The following is a 21,054-nucleotide window of genomic DNA, read 5'->3' as shown; positions in this document are numbered from 1 at the left end:
GCAGCTGTAAACTGGGTTGAACAGTCATCTTATCTAACATAATTTAGTAGTTGTTCTTTTGAACTGATTTCTAACTAGTGAATAAAGTCCACTGTCTGACACTCAAGTCACTCACAACGAAACTCGGTCCGTCATTTCCCCGATATTGAGCCAGATGACTCAGTGCTGTGGTGGTGAAGAGCATGAGCTTTGTGGTCAGACCTGGGTTTGCGTCCTGGCTCCAGGTACAAAGGCCCAGAGGTCCAGTGTAAAGAGGGGAACGAGGCAGAAGGAGGCAGGGTCATGCAGCAGCCACAGGGGAGCTCTCTGAAGCCACGCTGCCTGGGTTTGAATTCCGTTTCACCACTTACAAGCTGTGAAACTTTCACTTACAAGCAAATGACTTAAGTTCTCTGTGGCTCAGTGTCCTAATTTGTAAGCGGTAACAAAGATGGCCTTACTCACTGGGTTCCCATGAAGACCAAATGCAAAGTGCTGCTGGCTCAGCAACAGTAGCCTTCGTTATTGTGACCACTCTCCTGACACCGTTATTTTAATCCTAGAACACACTCCCCTGTCTCTCTGCTTATAAAACTGCCCAATACAAATGTCTGAGTGCCAAACCCCGATGCCATCCTTTCCTGTCTTAAGGACTTTCCCAAATCCTTCAGGCCTCAGCTCTCATGTTTCATCCACGATGAGGCCGACCCTGGCAGCAGGCCCTTCTCCTGGCCTCCTGGTACCTTGTTTGTGCCAGGCATCTTGGGTTTGTCTCTCCACATCCACTCTCCTCCCTGTTCGGTGCCTGGAGCTGGCCTGTATGGACCATCAATGGGGGAGCACCGACAGGAGACAGAAGAGGGAGGCGGGGAGGAAGGGTTCCTCTGGCTGTGGGGGAAACTCTGCGCTGATGGTCACAGCTGCTGTCCGCTGTCACCCCACATAGCTCTCACTTTCAAAGTTCCGGCAATCACGCCCTTCTCCTGCCCCTTCAGGGCTGGTAATGGTACCCAGCGGCTAATAGCTGCATAGTGCTGCACTATCCCTGGTCACTTCTCAACCCCCTCCCCACCCCTTTACAAGCAGTCCTGTTTTTAGACTCTCTTCAAATTACCCAATTTGAATGGACCATCTGTTGCTGGGACTCTGTTCAAATCTTGTCTATCTCTGACACTAGAGATGGGACCGTTCACCTTGGGATCTCCAGTGCCTGACACATAGCAGGTACTCAGCAAATGTTTGCTGAATTTGTACTTGGTAAACCTCTCAGTTCTAATGCATATAGGTGGTTCAGTACATATTTACTCATTTCTTGATATTAAGTATTATTTTTTGTGTAGTGGATTTTTGTTTTTCAAAACTGGGGACTGTGAGACATGCAGTCAAACAGCATTCTTTACAAGCCTATGTATTTCAACCAATGCACACAGCTCTCAATGCGAAGAGGAAGGACATATTGCCCCCAGGTGGCAAGTGTCTGTGAAGTGCAAGGAAAAGCAATGAACCAGAGCTGGGCATGGACAGGTCAGGCCCGCCTCCTGCAAGACTTCGACATGTGCGGAGGTATGACCGGAGGAACAGACACTGAATTCCCACTGCCTACCGCATTTTGGGGCATACAGCAGGTGCTGTCAGTAAATATCAGCTGAATGAACGAATGGATCCAACCCACCCTGCTGCTCATAAATACTTCACAGATGCATAAGGCGATGTCACGTACCTTTTTTGAGCTTCCGTACCGCCAGCATCCGGTGCTGGGAGGATAACTCCCAGATGCGGAGCGTTTTATCGTCGCTCACAGTTGCACAGATGGGCAGCAGAGGGTGAGCTGCCAACCCCCACACTTCTCCCTCCATGTGCCCCTGTGGAGAGAGGGAACGGGACAACTGGGTCTGTGCTTCCCGGCTCGCTCTCGCTCTTCGGCAGCCTCGTGCTGCATATTCAGCCGAGAGTGTTCCAAACAGGCTCAGATGTGAGTGAACACAGTCAGAGCTCCCGGAGCCAACACGATCCCGTGAAGAAGGTTTCCATTTGAACTCGAATCGGAAGCTGCACTGCCACGATGCTAACGCATTCATTTGGGGAGCAAAATGCGGTCTTGCCGCTTATAAATTTTATTTTGTATGATGTCAAACATCTTCTCATTTAGAAACATCTTCATTTAGAAATAATGAAGTGCCTTATTTTATCCTGTTGTTTGACATCAGATAACACAGTATATATGTACCTCCTTGTAAAGCAGCTTGATCACAATGACACAAACCATATTCTAAAAGATGCAGCTATCACCTATCAGAGGAGTTAGATAGCAATACTCCTGTTCATTTATTTCAATTTTAGTCCTTTGAATGAATAGCATTTGGCAGAACAGAAATAAAGAGAGCTAAATTTTCATTTCAAGTGTCCTGGTGTCAGCATTTGTTCACAAATTGGTCTCTCCAATGAACTTTGGAAAATTGAAAGGTGCTTCATGCACTGGACCAGTTCCACACATCTATATACATAACTGGCTTAGAATAATAACTGAGATGAAACGGTATTTTAAAATGAACAATTATGGAGAAAACAAATCTGACTCCTATAATTTATCACTCAGTAATACATTAGAGAACAGAGAATAGATTAGTGTACAGAGCAATAAGACAGACCAGATTGTTTACTGAATTCTGCTTTTAGGGGATAATTATAAAAAGTCTTCGCTTAGTAAAGAGAAAGGGAAGACCGTATACAGGCATCTGAAAAGCGTCAGTAGTTGGAATGCTTTGGGGAACAGGTGGCTTTCCAAAGAGAAACCGGATGATTCCGGTTTAACTGGGAAGCTGTTTGAGCAAAACAGTAATTTCGCAGAAGACATAGAGTTCCAGATACAGGTGACATTCAAATATCTGAGGAGGGCTAAAGGGTGTAAATATTATTTTTTAATTTATTGGATTTGAAGGATCCTAGGTCCTTCAGAATCCCCCACCCCAAGATCACAGAGCTTAAAGGTCTCTTACAGGCTTAGAGGTCCCTTTGTTCACTCTGCTTGAGGACGGGGTTGCGGTGCTCTGAGACCTGTTCAAACCACTGCCTCGTATATATTGATTTTAAAATTCTATTTCCTCAACCTAATCTGATTGTATAAACAGGAGTGAGCAAGGCAGGCTAGAGTGGTGTAAGGAAATGAGCTTAGGATCTTACTTTCCTATTCTATCTCCCAGAAAGCTGATACTAAACAGCTGCACAACTGAGTTGATTATATTCAAAGTGTACACAATGGAAATTGTCAGGAATCAGCTCATGTCACGTCTCTCTTCCCCCAACCTAGCTTTCCTTCTCTTAAAAATAAGCACTATATTCCAGGTGATATTGGGTTGCCATGCTATTGAACCTGGAAAAGTAGACCTGATATCTCCCCATAGCCAGATAGCTGATGGTCTTAATCACTCTGCCTCTACTGTCCCTCAGCTTCTCCTCAGTGTCCATCCTCTGAGTACAGGACTGTGAGCCCAGTGACAGGAGGCCCTGTCCACTGGGCACAGCACAGCACAGGGCACATCTCGGCAGGAGCCCAACAAACATTGATTGCATTTGACTGCTGAGTTCCGCCTAGGAGGAGATGGCAAATGCATGATAGGCCAGAAGAGGAAAGAGATGCTGTGAATAAAGGAAACGGATGGTACATGCAGGGGAGAAGATGGCTCCACCAGCTCCACAGCTCAGGGGCCACGACTTCTGCACTGCTTTCCGCAGTCTCCATGCTGAGACACTGAGAGGACAGCCTGGTGCCGTGAAAAAGAAAGGGCTCTGGTGTCTGACAAACTATGGTCTGAATCCCAGCTCTGCAGTTCTTAGCATGTGGCTGTGGGCAATTTACTGGGCTTTGGGTCCCTCATCAATAAAACAATTTCAACTGAACCAATCTGTTGTGGAGGTGAGAAAGAGATTTTGTACAACAGTACTGCCTGACACATAGTAGGTGCTCAATAAATGGAACTGGTGGGTATCTGTATTATTAGAACAATAAAAATTAGTACAAAAAAAGAGTAGAATTGTAGAGAACAAAAAAGTGAAAAGTCTTTATTGTCAAGTTTAAAATGTTTAAACACCTATAACATAATACTTAAGAGTGTAAAGTTAGAAAACTTAGAATTTAAATCTTAAAACATGGTTTAAATCATAGTATGGTATCAATCTTGCAAAAATATTTAGCAGTACAGTATGTATGAAAATAATTTAAAGTCTCAAACTTGGGCATTAAAAAAAATCAATAATGAACTAAAAAGACTTTAAATTGAAAGAAACACTTTTCAATAAAACTAAGTAAGTCATGGCCATGAGTTTGGCAGGAAATGACAAAAGCACGAGTAGTAGCCAGAGAACAAGACAGTCATGCCCAATGACACATCTCAATCCTGCAGCCTGGCACAGTCAGCTATAGAGTTTTTGAGATTTGTTTTTAACAAAAATTTTTTTTAAAAACACAGATTCTTATTCAGGATTCCCAGAGAAGGACATGAACACCTGCATGTCTGAAATTTCACAGTGTTTGTTCTAAGCCATGACCTACGTGCAGACAGATCTGTTCCTAGAGTTTAGTCCATCAGAGGGCCCCTCTCAGTGGGATCTTGGGACTCATCCCTAATAAAGCAAACCCACAGGCATGAGTCAAGTCAGGAAAAGGAGGGGAAGCTCCTTTACTGGACCCACAGAAGAGCTGAAGCTTATATGGTCCATGCTCACTCCTCTACTCCAACTTCTGAACACACCCCTCACCCTCCCACACCTCTTCCATCTATAAATCAAGTCTATCCCTCACCAAATTGGGCAGGACTACCGACCTGCTCACCTCCACAAACTATCAACCCCTCAGGTGAGATTGTATCATTTCTTTGATCTTTCAGGATTCATTGATATTTATTTTATTCTAATTTTACCTGAATATAATTCTTGAGGGCAGTGGGAGGGTAAAGAGTCTGTAGTGTGTTTCTGTGAATCAAGGCTGAGGCAGAAGTGAGGCACAAAATCCAAACAGGCACCTGTATGTTTGGTGTGTGTGGAGCAAAGAGCGTCTTGTTAGTTTTACGGGTTGACAGACTGAGAGAAAATACACCTGTGGAGCCTTACGCACACCTGGACTTTAGATGACGAGATTATGGACTTTGAGCTGATACTGTAATGGGATAAGGCTCTTGGAGTCTTCGGAGCAAGGAATGAATTTTGAATGGGTAGGAACATGAACAATTGGTGGCCAGAGGGTAGCTGTGAAGGGAACACTCTTGAGGTGACCTTCATGAGCCTCCTGATTTCAAACTCTTGAATATGGCATGATCTGTAGCTTGTTTTCAATTAAAAAATATGGCAAAAATGATGGATGTTTATGCTTATGTATGTGATATGATTATGTTACATAAGACTTCAGTGCCTGTTTTTCCTCTCTCCCTTGCTGGCTTTGAGGAAGTAATGGGCCATGTTAGGGAGCCCCACACGTGGAAAGGAACTGTAGGCAGCATGTAAAAGCTGAAGGTGGCCTCTGGCCAAGAGCCAACAAGGAATGGAAGCCATCAGTCTTACAACCACGAGGAACGGAACTGTGCCAACAACCGGAGTGACCTTGGAAGATCCTTCCTCAGTTGAGCCTCAGATGGGACTGCAGTCCTGACTCTCACTGCAGCCTCAAGGAGCCTCTAGTAGAGGACCCAGTTAAGCCATGCTCAAACTCCTGACCCCCAGAAACTATAAGATAATAAATGTGTGCTGTTTTAAAACTCACTGGTTGTGGCAATTAATACACAGTAATAGGTAGTTAATACTTGCACCACCCTGAGAGTGAATGCTTCCTTAAATTCTGCAGATTAAGTGCCCCCCGCCCACCTCACCTCAGTCCTGGCTCTGATGTGAACTGTACAGGAATATGTACAAGCACAAGAATATGTACCTGAACAAGCAGGGTCATTGGGCCGCTTTTGTCAATTTCCAGGATCTCTCCATTTTTGGTTCCCACCAGGATATGTCCATGTCCCAAAGTGATGGCACGAATTGAAGGGTTATCTTCCAAAAGCAACCCTGAGGGGGGGAAAAACGTATTTAATAGAGCAAAAAAATAAAAATACTATTACATAAATTCTGTTTTTATACTTCCAAAATACTAGGTACTAGGCAATCATCCTTGACATTTCTACCAGGGGCCTAGAGCTCTGAACGTGGAAGAAGGAGAGTTGACTTGATCGTGTTTTTCCAAGAACATTAGTACTGTCTTCTCCATCCCCATGAAAAGAAGGGTTTCTACTGGATGTTTGGGAGTGGCACCTTTAGAGCTAGTCGACAATGCTGCTCTTTTAATGGCATAAGTCTTCAAGCATCTTTCAAACATATCATCCCAGAGCTCCACGATGCCATCCTTTCCACCCGTCACAAAGCCCTGTGAAGGCAGACATGGGAGGAAGGATTACATACACGTTGAAATGACCAGTTACCACCCAGCCCTCACGGGAGTCCCCACAGGTAAAGCAGCTTTGTGTGTTTTCTTCCTAAGTGTAGGGGACTGAAAAATCTGACAAGATATAATCATAATATGGAATTTTCTAGAAGCATCTCTCCTACTTCTCTAGCAGGATCAAGTGCATCCTCACTGTGTGTCCACTGCACTTTCTTCAGGCTCTAGGTCCACAGGATCGTGGCCGTTTCTGTGCCCAGCCCCGTGACTAGAGAGTGGGTTCCTACAGAACAGGACCAGCCTCGAAGTCTGGCAGTTCCTGGTATCTGACATACTCCTCCTGAATGAATCAGCATTAACATCACTACGAAAATGATTGTTAAATATATTTAAATTAAATAATTACTTCTAGAAAAAAACATCATTATTTCTTATTAAGAATAAATTAGGCACTTCATAGAACAAAACCATCCTGCTAATGTGTTCGACAGACATCAATTTCCACAATAATTAAAATCCAGATTAATTTTTACGAAACCTGGAAAGTAAAAAGCTAACATATTGGATATATTTTACTGAACAGTGATCTTTATTCTTGTTCTAAATTTATGATTTCTTGGCTTTATTACTTTTCCTTTCTGGCATCTTATATATACCAACTGTTCTTAGAAAAGTCTTTTTAAAAAACAACTGAGTAATTCATTCGGTTTTCTCAGAAACTTTTAATTTGCTGCATTTTAATGATGTTTACAAGGAAATAATATTTTGGAGTTTATTACATTAAACATTCTTATTCTTACTATAGATTTTGCACCCAGGGAGATTGAATCCCTAAATTAAATTTAAATGCAGTATATTATACTGTGATATCATCTTTTCCCATGATTTGTCAGCTTAAATTACCAAGCAATAAAAAAGTTTAAACACGTTATATCACATCAATTTCTAGCCCAGAATTCTGCTTTAATCTTTTCTAACATTTGCAGTTTGCAGTTTAACCAAAAACAAGTTTGCTACAAAAAAAAAAAAAAAAAAAAAAAAGCTTAATGACTAAAACAGCTATATAGCTGCACATATAACAAAAACCAGCTTCTGTAGGGGGATCAGCATGTTGACCCGGGAACAGGTAAGTGCAAAATGAGGCTTGGCTGAGGTGTGCTGGGGGCTCGAACTGTTTGGGGGTCAAAGGGTGCAGATGAATTGGCACCCCCAGCAAGCCGGCAGTGAATGAAAAATTAATGTTTTCTGACAAATTGCCTGAAGAAAGTGTTTTAACAGCACTGAAGGTAAGTGTGACCTTTATACTAAAAAGCCTGTAAGGCAGGTGGGTAGCTGGACACGAGAACAAGATGCGCGTGCGTGGGGGTGCGGCCCAGCGATGGCCAACTTTACGTGTCAACTCGACGGCCACAGGTGCTCGGTCACATTATTTCTGCGTCTGTGGGGCTTCCGGGTGCGGCACCTGGACTGGCGGACTCAGCGCATGGACGCCCGCGCCGGCTCCAGAGCCCGAAAGCACGGCCCAGGAAGGAGGAGTTTGCCCTTTGTCCCGTCTCAGCGCCCGGGGACATCTCCTTTCCTTCCCGCCCCAGCGCGGGCTTCACCCGCCAGCGCCGGGCTGCGCGCCCTTGGGCCTCGGCCGCCGCCGGCTCTCCGGGCTCTCCAGCTGCGGGCGGCGCCCGGGCTCCTGGGGCTCCTCGGCCCCCGGAACCTCATGAGCCCCTCACGAGAAATTGCCTCTCTGTACAGCCACTGTGCTGCTAAATGACAGGCTGTCCAACGACAAGCCGCGTGTACAACAGTGGTCCCGCAGGATTATAAGGGAGCTGAAAAAGTCCCATCAGCTGGTTAACGTGCATGGCTGTGTGCACACGTGTATGCACATTCTTCTAACGACTCACGGTCCATGGCTGTGTGCACGTGTGTATGCACATTCTTCTAATGACTCACGGTCCATGGCTGTGTGCACGTGTGTATGCACATTCTTCTAATGACTCACGGTCCATGGCTGTGTGCACGTGTGTATGCACATTCTTCTAATGACTCACGGTCCATGGCTGTGTGCACACGTGTATGCACATTCTTCTAATGACTCACGGTCCATGGCTGTGTGCACACGTATATGCACATTCTTCTCACGACTCACGGTCCATGGCCATGTGCACATGTGTATGTACATTCTTCTAACGACTCATGTCCATGACTGTGTGCACACATGTATGTACATTCTTCTAATGACTCATGGTCCATGGCCATGTGCACATGTGTATGTACATTCTTCTAATGACTCATGGTCCATGGCTGTGTGCACACGTGTATGTACATTCCTCTCACGACTCACGGTCCATGGCTGTGTGCACACGTGTATGTACATTCTTCTAACGACTCACGTCCATGACTGTGTGCACACGTGTATGTACATTCTTCTAACGACTCACGTCCATGACTGTGTGCACATGTATATGTACATTCTTCTAACGACTCACGGTCCATGGCTGTGTGCACACGTGTATGTACATTCCTCTCAAGACTCACGGTCCATGGCTGTGTGCACATGTGTATGTACATTCTTCTAATGACTCACGTCCATGACTGTGTGCACACGTGTATGTACATTCTTCTAATGACTCACGGTCCATGGCTGTGTGCACACGTGTATGTATATTCTTCTGGTTCTGTTTCTACGGAGAACCCTAAAGCAGGTGTGAAAAGGCTTCGCTCTAACACTCTTGTTAAAGCTGCACCTGTCTATGTGGGAACAAACTGCTTCTCAGCATAACTGGCGGTCAAGCTGGTGGCTGGACCGATGATCTAACCTCTTGGTACTTCCAGGTCTCTACTCACTGTGCCACCGAGAAAGAAGATAACGCTGAGCTGTTCCTCAGGTCTCTTCTGCTACTGCGTGTCTACATCTATGCCAACACTAACTCTTAAGGAGCTCCTAGGAGTGAGACCCAGGAAGGACAAGTGTGAAACAAGTGGGGAGAAACTATATATAAAGAAATAATTATAAATGAAAGAGAAAATTTTAAATGTTTGTACTCCCTGTCTTCTCTTGACTGGGGGTTCATTACGACAGCTTTCTAATTCAGAGTACTGTGTTTAGCCACAGGATTCCCTTGGTGTGGACATTCCTAAGACTAACTTACAATTTTAGAAAGCTGGGGAGGAAAATAAATTCTGAAAAATGTACTATACCTTATCCAATGCATACATAGCAAACACGGGCCCATCATGAGCCTTCACCGTCTTCAGCAGTAGAATATCTTTCCAAATAAAAATGTCTCCAGTAGCTGCTCCCGAGAACACTAGATCTTCCATTCGCCCATAAGAAACACACATCATTGTTTCCAATTTTCCAACACTTCCAAAAACTCCTCTTTTAGAGGTGAAGCCCCCACCTGCAGTGGACCAATAGTACTTAGTACATTTTTAAAAATGTGACACCTTCTATGAGCAGGTAGAATGTCTGCCTTCAATGAAAAACCCAATGTGTCGATATTATGTGTATACACAGAGTATGTGTGAGCAGCAGAAAATATAAACAAAAATATAAGGGGGCTTCTCATTCACTCGTGCATTAAACCAGTGTTTATTGAGTCCCTACTTTGTGGCGTGGTGGTCAATGCTGGAGTATAAAGATGGAAAGAGGTCCTGCCTTCAAGGACGTTAGGGTCTGGCTGGGGAGGGGACTCAATATGCATCTCAGCTGCATATGTCTAGCCAAGGTTCAGCGTGAGTTCTGCGACAGCCAGAGGAAGGAGTGACTAAGTGTCTGGGGGAGCTAGGACCATCTTCATGAATGCTGAGCTAAAAGTGCAGAAACGGCACCGGCTGTGAATGTGAAATGTAAACATGTTATATATGTTTTGCCTCAATTTTTATCACAGCAGCTTTGGGGTGAGAAAAATGAATCACTGTGGAGGAGGAGGTGGATCAGATCCGTCCCTCGGATGTTCTCATTTCCCTGCATTTCCTGACGAGCACTGAGGAACGCGAACTCACTCGGGACAATGCCACTCGGGCTGGCCCTCCAGACGTGCCGGTGCCATGGCCCTTTCTCGAAAAGCAGGAACCATGGGAACAGTAGCTTATTTATGTTTTGACCAGAATAATATTGGGCTTGGTGTTAAAGCTGATGCTGAGAGTTCAAAAACAATTTTAATAACAGGAATGGCTTATTAGTGAGACAAATAAGAGACTGGTCCACGTTTTGTCATGCTTAGTTACTCACCATTATTACCAACATTATAATCCACAGACATTTATTTTGACCACCTCCTGGGTGTAGTGTCAGGATTTAATTCATTTTCTGAGTTCAGCGATGAACAAAGGAACCCTCCCTGCAAACTGTATTCACCCACCCAATGCGATTCTTTTCCTTCCTGCTCAGTAGACCAACACAATCACTGCTTTCAGAGCAGAGGGCTAAAGGTAATTATTTTCACAGCAGAACATTTTCCAAAGCTTTCTAGATATTGACGGATATGCACAGCACCATATAGAGTGTTCCAAGTTTCACAGCTTAGACATCAAGCAGTCCAAAGTGAATCTGGAGAGAACATTTCCTAGGAGCATTTTAATTTTAAATCACAGAGACAGGCTAGGTAGCAGTCACGGTTTTCTTCAGCTCTCAACCACATAAATGATAAACCCAAACAACAGTACCTGCTTGTTGCCAGAATTTGATGTGTTTTATCCCAACTGTAACCAGTTTGTCAACATGGTGCGGGTTACACTTTACCACAAATATCTTGTCTTTATGTCCTCTGTAAGAGACAAACAAAAAAAAAAATCTAGTTTTGATGGGAGCAATGATATAGTCTTAATAAAAGCATGCATTTGGTCTAACTTTCATTAAGCACATGGAACAGGACGACTAAATTAGAAGATCACTTAAATTACACATAGAGCCAACATTAAAATAATAAGCACTGGCTTTTCTTTACATGTTTGAGGCCTTTCTTCTTACCCTAAAACTGCTACCAAAGTCTAGTTAATTATGCTTTAAACAAATTAATGAAATACCTAAAATGAGTCAGAATGTCTCTGTAAGGTAAAATTAATGTCACTGCCACATGATTGTGAATAACTTTTGGGATACAGGAGGAGGGAGAAGACACTGCAGGAGCATTAACGAGGAGCTTCAAATGTAATATTCTTACTGTGGAAGTCATAACTTTGGGTTAAACAGAGTTTTAGCCAGGAATATATTCACTAGAAATCGAAGCCCCTGGCTCACGTCCGTGGAGAGAGAGAAAGAATGTTACCTATTGATTCTAGGAACTTTCAGATGCTACGCATTCAGAAATGTAGGTTCATAACCCAAGAGGCAGAATATAAAAGTAAGGACTGATCCTAGACCTGGAGCTACAGACCTGGCCTTCCACAGTGCCTTGGAAATTTCTGCTTTAGAGTCATCACATTAGAATCTAAGGATTTATTGGTCTTAATGGACTACTTGACAGTCTCCTCTGGGATATTAGGACATATATTTCATTATGTAAACCAAAAGCAATTAACAAAAAGAGCATGATTGACTAATCTCTCTTATGAATAGATACAGAAATCTTAGCTAAAATATCAGCAAAGAGAATCCAATAACATATTAAAAATAATTCATTTAACCAAATACAAGGGTGGTTCATTATTAAGGAAACAAATAGTACGATTCATTATATTAACATATATAAGAAGAACATTTATGTTATAGTCAGATGCTGAAAAAGGTATTTGACAAAAACCTAACAGTCATTTGCGATTTAAAACACTCATCACTCAATGAAGTAGAAAGTAACGGGTGCGTCAGACTTTTCTATTTCCCTGCACTCCTTGACTCTCACCGAGGAACTCAGATTCATTCAAGACCAACTGTACACAGGCTGACTCTCCAGCAGTGCCGTGTGCCCTTACCTTACCCTTTTTAAAAACAGAAAATGCTAAAACAGTAGCTTATTTGTGGTATATGTCTGTGTGTGTGTATGTGTGTGAGCACACAGGTGCACTCAAAAGTCAGATCCTTACTCAATGTCATTCCCAGTAAAGTCAGGAATAAGACTCTTACCGCCACCATTTAACATCATATTGAATATATTAACTAATGCGGTTAGACAAGATTTTAAAAATTAAAGGCACAAGAGCTGGAATGGAAAAGGTAAAACTTTTTTATTAGCAGAGGCTATAATTGTTAGTCTAGGAAAATTCAAAAGAAAATAATGTAAAACAACTACAAACAAGATAATTTAGTAAAGTTGCAGTATATAAAATTAAATACACAGTCAATAAGCTTAATACATACAATAACCAAAAGAGCACTGGATGTCTGTATTTATTTTAAAGTTATTAGGGGAGAATCGACTAGCATGAGTAACCAGGTAAAGCAGGAAAAAGAAGAGCAGAGTAGGAAGCGGAACTTAGATATTAAAACAGTCTGCAAAGCCCTCGTAACTGAAACAGTGCGGCACTGCTGCAGGAGTTGACTGACATACCACTGGCAAAGTAGGAAATCTAGAAGGAGACTCAAATGAACAATAAAATGTGGTGTGTAATAAATGTGGTCTCAAATCAATGAGGGAAAAGATGAATTTTTAAAATAAATGGTGTTTGTCACCAAATGCTAGTGAGGATATGGAGCAATAGGAATTCTGATACATCGCTGAGGGAAGTGCAAAATTGTAAAGCCACTTTGGAAGACAGTTTAGTGGCGTCTCACAAAACTGAACACACTCTTAACATAAGTGCCAGCAATCATGTTCCTGGGTATTTACCCAAAGGAGTGAAGAACTTACATCCACACAAAAATCTATAGGAGGGTTGAACAGGCAGAACACGGAGGATTTTTAAAGAATGTATATTTATTGGTTTCAGAGAGAGGAAGGGAGAGGGAGAGAGAGAGATAAAGCATCAATGATGAGAGTCATTGATCGAGCCTGCAACCCGGGCATGTGCCCTGACCGGGAATCAAACCCCGATCGCCTGGCTCCTAGGTGAATGCTCAACTGCTGAGCCACGCCAGCTGGGCACAAAGGATTTTTATTTTTTCACAAAGGCTTTTTAGAACACTGAAACTATTCTGTATGATACTATAATGGTGGATCCATGTCATTATACATTTATTAAACCTCACAGAATGTACAACACCAAGAGTGAATCCTAATGCAAACTAGGCGACGGTGCGTCAATGTATTGTAACAAATGTCCTACTCTGGTGGCGGGACAGGGAGGAGGCTTAGGTGTGGGGGAGTGAGGGGCATATAGGAACTCTACTTTCTGCTCCATTTTCCTGTGAACTTAAAACTGTTCTATAAAATAAAGTCTACTTAAAAGGGAAAAAAAAAATGATATTTGGGACACTGTGACAGCCATATGGTAGAAGGATAAAACTGGATCTGCTCTTCCTAACAGATACTGAGATAAATTCCAAATGGTTTAAGGATCTAAATGTCAAGAAGCCACAGCAATCAGAAGAAATTGTGAGTGATTTCCTTTTAACCTGAGAATGGGGAATATATTCCTAAGTGTGACTCAAAATCTTGAAGCATTCAAAAAAAGATTGAAAAATTTGACCACATTAAAATAAAAACCTTCTGCATGACAAAAGCACCGCAGCAAAATCAAGAGACAGATGGTGAACCAGGAAAAATACCTGCAAATTATAGACAAAGGAGAAGTAACTCTAATTTATAAAGGATTAGTTTCTGTGTGAATATTATTTTAGAGAAACCAAATGGTTCATGAGGGAAAATTCTTATTTATAGAAGAATTCTAGCTAATATGAAGATTGACAGAATTAGAAAATTGTCATTTTTAACCCCTAATTAAGTAATTGATTCGGTTCACAGTTGTGAGTGCTGCAACCACTGGATAATACATTGATGTGAAGCTTGATAATGAAAGGATCAGGCTGATGCTACTAGAACCCACAACTGAGCTGAATGTTACTCAGAGTAGGACAACCAGACATTTCACACAGTGGTTACCACAGGGGTGTGCTGGAGGAGGGATCTGCCTTTGGGGGAGGAATTCCCTCTCTGACATTGTTTAGAATTGCTGGTTCATGGGAATAATAAAATGCATACCGGCTTTTAGTTGGTTTTATTATTATTAATATTATTTTAAATATATTTATTGATTTCAGAGAGAAGAAAGGAGAGGGAGAGAGAAATAGAAACATCAGTGATGAGAAAGTCATCATTGATCAGCTGCTTCCTGCACACCCCCAACCGGGGATCAAGCCCACAACCCGGGCATGTGCCCTGACCAGGAATCTAATCACGATTTCCTGGATCCTAGGCCATCGCTCAACTGCTGAGCCACACCTGGCCGGGTGGTTTCATTATTCTTTTAAAGTTTTTCTACAGATAATACAGCCCTATTGCTTACACTTGGGAAGTCCCACTCCCAATGCCTCCACCATCTACTATGCCACTGATGATGTTTCTTCCAATGTGATGAAAAATGAAGTACATATCTAGTATTCTTGTCTAAAAAAATGAACGAAGGAAAAAATATTTGCCAATCATATATCTGATAAGGAACTTGTATCAGAATATATTAAAAAACTCCTACAACTCAATAATGAAAAACAGAACCTATTAAAATGGGCAACAAATCCAAATAGACATTTTTACAAAGAAGATATACAAATGGCCAGTAGGCACATGAAAAGATGCTCAACATCATTAGCCATTAGAAAATGAAAATCAAAGGCATAATCAGATACCACTTCATACCCACTAGAATGGCTATAATAAAATGACAGACAATAATAAGTGTTGGCATGTATGTGAAGAAATTGGAACCTTCATTCATTGCTGGTGGAAATGTAAAATGGTGTGGCTGCTTTGAAAAATATCTTGGTGGTACCTTAAAATGTTAAATATAAAGTTGCCAAATAACCCAGGAATTCCACCTCTAGGTATATACTCAAGAGAAATTGAACATATGTCTACTCAAAATCTTGTACACAAATGTTCATGGCAGCATTACAGCCAAAAGGTGGAAACAATCCCACTATCTACCATCTGACGAATGGATAAATAAACTGTGTTAGATCCACAGAATGAAATATTATTCAGCAATAAAAAGGAATGAAGTACTGATATAGGCCATGACACAGGTGAACCTCATATTGTATGATTCCATTTATATGCAATGCCCAGAATACAAAATCCATAGAGACAGAAAACAGATTAGTGCTAATGGGTATGGGGCTTCTTTCTGGAGTGGTGAAAGTGTTCTGAAATTTGAGAGTGGTGATGATTGCACAACTCTGTAAATATGCTGAGAACCACTGAATTGTACACTTTAAATGGGTGAATTGCATGATATCTGACTTATCAATAAAACTATTGGGGAAAAAACCTGAATGTGAATCTAATCAAGCCTACAGGTCTAACTACCATTTATAGGAAATGCAGGGAATGCTTGAAATGCTTCCACAAAGATCAGTCCAGCTTAGAATGCGAAACATTCTATAGGTGAAATGACCAGTTCCTCAGATGTACGTATTCATGGCATGAAAAGGTGGGAGGCGGGCTGCTATAAAATAAAAATCTGAAAGAGACCTAAGAGATAACAACCTAATGCAATGCCTGGGCCTAGTGTGGATGCAGATTTGAATAAACCAGTTCTCAACTTTGAAACAATCAGAAATGTTTGATTGTGAATTTGGTAACAGATGAAAGAAATTACTGTTGCTTTAGTTGTGATAACGAAATGGTGATTTTTAAAAGTATATTTTCAGGTAGAAATGCCTAATGAAATGTACACAGGTCAAAGGGCATGGTGTCTTAAATTTTCTTTAAAATACTATAGCATTAAAAGTAAAAGAAAGAAATGAGGGGGAAGAGATTTGTACCATTAGTAGGATGTTGCAGTTGGGTGATGGTGCAGGGATGTTCATTATGCTGTTTCTTCCACTTCTGTCTCACCATGCTAAAAAGTTAAAAGAACAGATCAGAGCACCCCCATATCCATTATGTGGGCCCTTCTACAGTGAGAGCCAGGAAAGAAGGAACTGATTTTTGAACTTTCTCTTTGTTTCTTTCAAAGTCAAAAGTGAAGCATGAACACTAGGAACGTGATATGTCACTGGATGTATCAGGAACAATTAGGACAGAGAGAAAAAAGCTTAGATAACAGAGAAGAGAAAATGTGCTTAGCACAAAGTGGAGAAATGAACCAGATCACCTTAAAGGACATTAAGCATCCAAAGATCTCTTGGTTGGAGGAAAATCCACACAGATCTAAATCATGAGTATACATTTTAGAGAGAAGATGCTAGAGAAAACCAAAATAAAAATTGAGAACAGATATAAAAAAAATTACAGATATTAAAAAAAGAAAAGAGCATTGTTTTGTTTGCTTATGTCCATAGAATGTCAAACATTTAGATAGTTAGGGGGGAAAAAAGTTTGAAAGCACTTTTTTGTTTCCATCCAGTTTCTTGGTATACAAAAAACAGCAATGTTGTTTCCATTGTGGTTAAAGTTCTAAACTAACCACTGATGGCATGTAAATATTTAATATCCACATTTAAATAAAGACCATTCATTGGGTACCTCTGTAATTTTTCCTTTAGACACTTGTTAAATTGGTAAGGAAGTTGCCTACAACTGTGTGTGTAAGAAAAACAAAGTGAAAAAATGTATATACTTTTTTATATTAATAAATATAGCTTTCTTCCATTTCTATTAATAGTTCTGGCTTATAACTGGTGAGCCACCCACTGCCGCAAAGGGTTTTCTAGCAGGAAAGTTGCATTTGTTTTGAATGCAGACATGTGCTTTGCCTGAGATTAACTACTAATGCAGATGGGATGTTACTGGAAATATTAAACTAAAATTCAGTTTCTTTTTCTAGAAGGAAAGCAGAGTTCTGAGTGGGATCTACATCTGAGTACCAGAGGGGTGACAGAGCAGTGAGGAATGGCAGGACGAGAGACCAAGGGACAAACCACGTGGGCAGGCAGATTTATGAGCTGCCACTTGCTGCCAAGAACCCAATCTCAATAGCAGTCATCAGAAAAGCTTCTCTTTTTCTCCCAAGACAGTCAGCTGGAGTCCTCAAGGCTCCATCCGCTCCTCCCCTCAATTTCCAGCAATTTATAGATCTTCATTCATTAAATCAAATTGTCAAAAAAACCTCTGTCCCCCACTTACTATTGTGGAGGGAAATATTCATTTAAAAAGGGGTTCAAAGCTATTAAAGATGATTTTATATAGCAAAATAAAAGTAAGTTGGTTAATGTAGGGAAGAGCTAGTAGAGAGGTAAACGGATAACATGCCTTGGGCACCAAATTGTACTGCTGGGCCTTGGCTGCCAGCTACACTGACTCCTCACCGTGGTTGGCAAAGGGCTGCGCCCATGCTAGTGGCAGTGGAAAGTGATGCCCCGGCATCGGGCTGATTCAGCAGGGAGGGAGGCTGGGCAGGGAGGACAGGTGGTCTATAAACAGCAGTCAGCCCTGAAGAGTCTATTTATAAGATGAGGAGATTAGGGAAACAATTTGCCCGCTTTGAGGGTGAGTGGCAGATGCACAGTTTGGGGCCTCCTTTCCCACATGCCACGGCCTCATGACAAATGGGACTTCTGACTCCAGTGACATTGACAATCCTTCGCCAGATGCTAAGACGGTGGAAAAACAAGGGGCAAGGCACAAGCCTGAGAAAAGCCGCTTTTCTGCTGCTCATAAAAAGCTCTGCTACAGAGAATGCATGTATTACTAAAAGCAAAGTGCTGAGTAACTAACTCTTCGGGAAGGATTCCAAAATTTTCCAGTTCCCAGAAACAAACATTAACTGCTCTAGGTCAAGCTTGGCACCTTGAAATATTGCGATGTGTTTTCACTTGGGTGTTAAGCTTTCTATGAGAATTTCATCTGAGTTTGGAGATGAAATCTTAGCAAAAAATGAAAACTATTGACCGATACTGAAGCGGGGTCATCAGCAGGATGCCGTCCCACCTCGGCAGCTTCTTACCTTGTCGTGGCTATCTTTTCTCCCTTCTTCCAGTCCCAAAATACAATACTGTGAAAATCATCTAAGCCAACTGACACCAGACATTTTCCATCGGCTGCAGGAAAACAACACAAACGTAAAATGACTCATTTCTTCAATGAAAAACAGAAACATTTTATATCCGATAAAGACCAATGAGAAATTGACCTTGAGCATATTATTAGGCTCAAACACACTAGAAGTGTCATGTACTGAAGGGACCTCGCTAAATGAAATGCGTAACTAGTAACAGTTGATCTTAAGGCACAGTAACCGGTTGCTGAACGCAGTCGCTGACCCAGCATTCCAGTGTTAGACGCAGGGCTGGGGGAGTCTCTCAGGTACGTCACGACAACCCTGTCGATTTTGTGACAGACAAATCTATGGCATTTACTGGAAGAGCCATTTGGCTTTGTGACTCAGTCTATTTTCAGCTCTAAAAAACCGGGTTCTGTTTAACCCTCCAAGATAAGATCATTTGGGAACTAAATTTAACTTCAAAAATTCTTTCAAAAGATGATTTTATAATGAAAAAATTCTTCATTTCTTAGTTTCCCTATTTCAAATGTCGTATACTTGCTATATACTTGTTATAGGACATTTAGAAAATATGGAAAGAAGAAATTTTAAAATCATTCAGAGTTCTAGGCATATATTTGATTTTTTTTGTCTACATAAACGTGCTTTAAAAAAAAAACAAAATCAGGCCCAGATGGTGTGGCTCAGCAGTTGATCACCAACCTATGATCCAGGAGATCGAGATTTGATTCCCGGTCAGGGCACATGCCCAGGTTTTGGACTTGATCCCCAGCAGGGGGCACACAGGAGGCAGCCGATCCATGACTCTCATCATTGATGTTTCTCTCTCTCTCCCCCTCTCCCTTCCTCTCTCTCTGGAATCTATATCTATATCTATATCTATATCTATATCTATATCTATATCTATATCTATATCTATATCTATATCTATATCATCTATATCTATATCTATATCATCTATATCTGTATCTATACACACACACAAAAAAACAAACAAAAAACCACAAAATCAGGATCATACTGAACATACTATTACCTAATTTTTTTCATGTTACATGATGAACATTTTCCTTTATTATTAAATATTACTTATAATATCAATGGTTACTATACTTTGGTTATTGAGATTGTTTTCTAAAATTAAAAAAATATATATGGAAAATTAAATTTAAAATAAAAATAGCTAATTTGCTTTTTCCCTTCAAGGCAGGAGAGTTGTACGGTCAGTCAGTCTTTCCTTTGCTGCCTCCTCACAAAGCTGGATTCAAGGACAAGGTCTCTGGGTCAGCTGTGCGTGCACGAGGCTGGGGGACAGGTGACCAAGCTCACTGGGCGTCAGGAAACAGGCGTCTTCTCTGACTACAGAGGACCAATGACATAGGGCAAAGCACACAAGAATGTGGTAAACTGCTTCTCCCCGGTCCACTCAGGGTCTCATCTGGCACCGTTTCAAAGGCAGGCCTGGGGTAGATGCAAAATTCGGTTGCCAGGAAAAATGAGGGAAGCCCAGTTAAACTGGAATTTCAAATAAGCAAGGAATAATTTCTTAGTGTATGTCCCCTACAATATTTACATTTACATTGCATATTTATGCTGCATGGGGCTTACTTGTACTAAACAAAGTGTTTATATGAAATTCAAATTTACTTAGACCTCTTGTTCTTTTCTTAGCTGAATCTGGCAACCCTCCTGCAAAGGCTGACCACTGCCCAACCCGTGAGCGCCCTTCCCTGTGCCACAGGCCCTCCCCTGCAGCCACCTGGGAACAATGGTCCGCGTCTCTTCTGGAGGGAGAAGGAGAGTCAACGAAAGCAAGAGCCTGGTTTAACAAACCACACCCTCCCCAGTCCTCGACGACTACTAAGCACGAGGCAAGGATCTGAAAGTTACCTTAATCCTTTCAAGCTATGAGGTTACAGCAATATTAGATGAAGACACGAACACTTTCTTTCTAAGAATACAAGCATCCACACACTTACGATGATAGTTTTTAAAGTTTTCTCTCTTCTGAAGAACGCCTCAGGGTAAGTTGATTTTCGCGGCTTTTTTAAATTAAAATTTCTGCAAGTCCCCACCATCTTGTCCTCACAGTTTTACCACCTTCCTGCCCCTAGAAGAGTTTCGTGACTATGAGTAGCAACGGAAGAAGCAGTCCAAAACCAGAGGTGCTTCAACCCCACACCTCTTCCTTAGGATAGTGACTTTTCCTTTCTGTAAAATTTGTTTCTATTACAGTTCCCGTTTCACATGACTTTGTTTTAGTTTCAGGTGGTTAGACAATCATACACTTTACAAAGTGCCCCCCTGGTATTTCCAGGACCCACCTGGCCCCATACATAGCTATCGCAACATTATTGACTGTATTTCCTATGCGGCACTTTACATCCCCATGCATAGTGACTTTTCCTGAGTTCTGAAGGGCTAGGCTATTTCTGCACACCACACAGTTTGGAAATATAACTTGGCTACCTTTCAGGTTCTCCCAGTTTTCATTCTCACCCACAGCGCCTGACCTTAGCTTTGAAAATCCATTGTTCCTTGACCAGTTAGTTTGGGGTTTCTTTATTTTCAGCCATATTTTTAGAGTCTAGATAATGTTCTTTCAAATCTTTCCAGTTGCA

The 21,054-nt window shown here is 41.7% G+C and overlaps 1 protein-coding gene across 1 annotated transcript in view; it reads right to left on the bottom strand.

The window, feature by feature from the left end:
• The window catches only part of EML6 (EMAP like 6), a 178,220-nt gene that overhangs the window by 58,735 nt on the left and 98,431 nt on the right, over positions 1 to 21,054 (bottom strand). The window contains exons 16-21 of the mRNA XM_087823568.1: positions 18,377 to 18,470; positions 11,063 to 11,163; positions 9,593 to 9,795; positions 6,268 to 6,379; positions 5,897 to 6,024; positions 1,700 to 1,841 (exon numbers count right to left, since the gene is read on the bottom strand). Of these exons, the coding sequence (XP_087679694.1) occupies positions 1,700 to 1,841; positions 5,897 to 6,024; positions 6,268 to 6,379; positions 9,593 to 9,795; positions 11,063 to 11,163; positions 18,377 to 18,470 (780 nt within the window). The remainder of the gene's footprint in view (positions 1 to 1,699; positions 1,842 to 5,896; positions 6,025 to 6,267; positions 6,380 to 9,592; positions 9,796 to 11,062; positions 11,164 to 18,376; positions 18,471 to 21,054) is intronic.

This window comes from Miniopterus natalensis, chromosome 13, assembly GCF_054644295.1.
Source record: "Miniopterus natalensis isolate mMinNat1 chromosome 13, mMinNat1.hap1, whole genome shotgun sequence".
Classification (NCBI taxonomy): domain Eukaryota; kingdom Metazoa; phylum Chordata; class Mammalia; order Chiroptera; family Miniopteridae; genus Miniopterus; species Miniopterus natalensis.
Note: the sequence above shows the minus strand (reverse complement) of the source record. Positions and strands in the feature narration are given on the sequence as shown.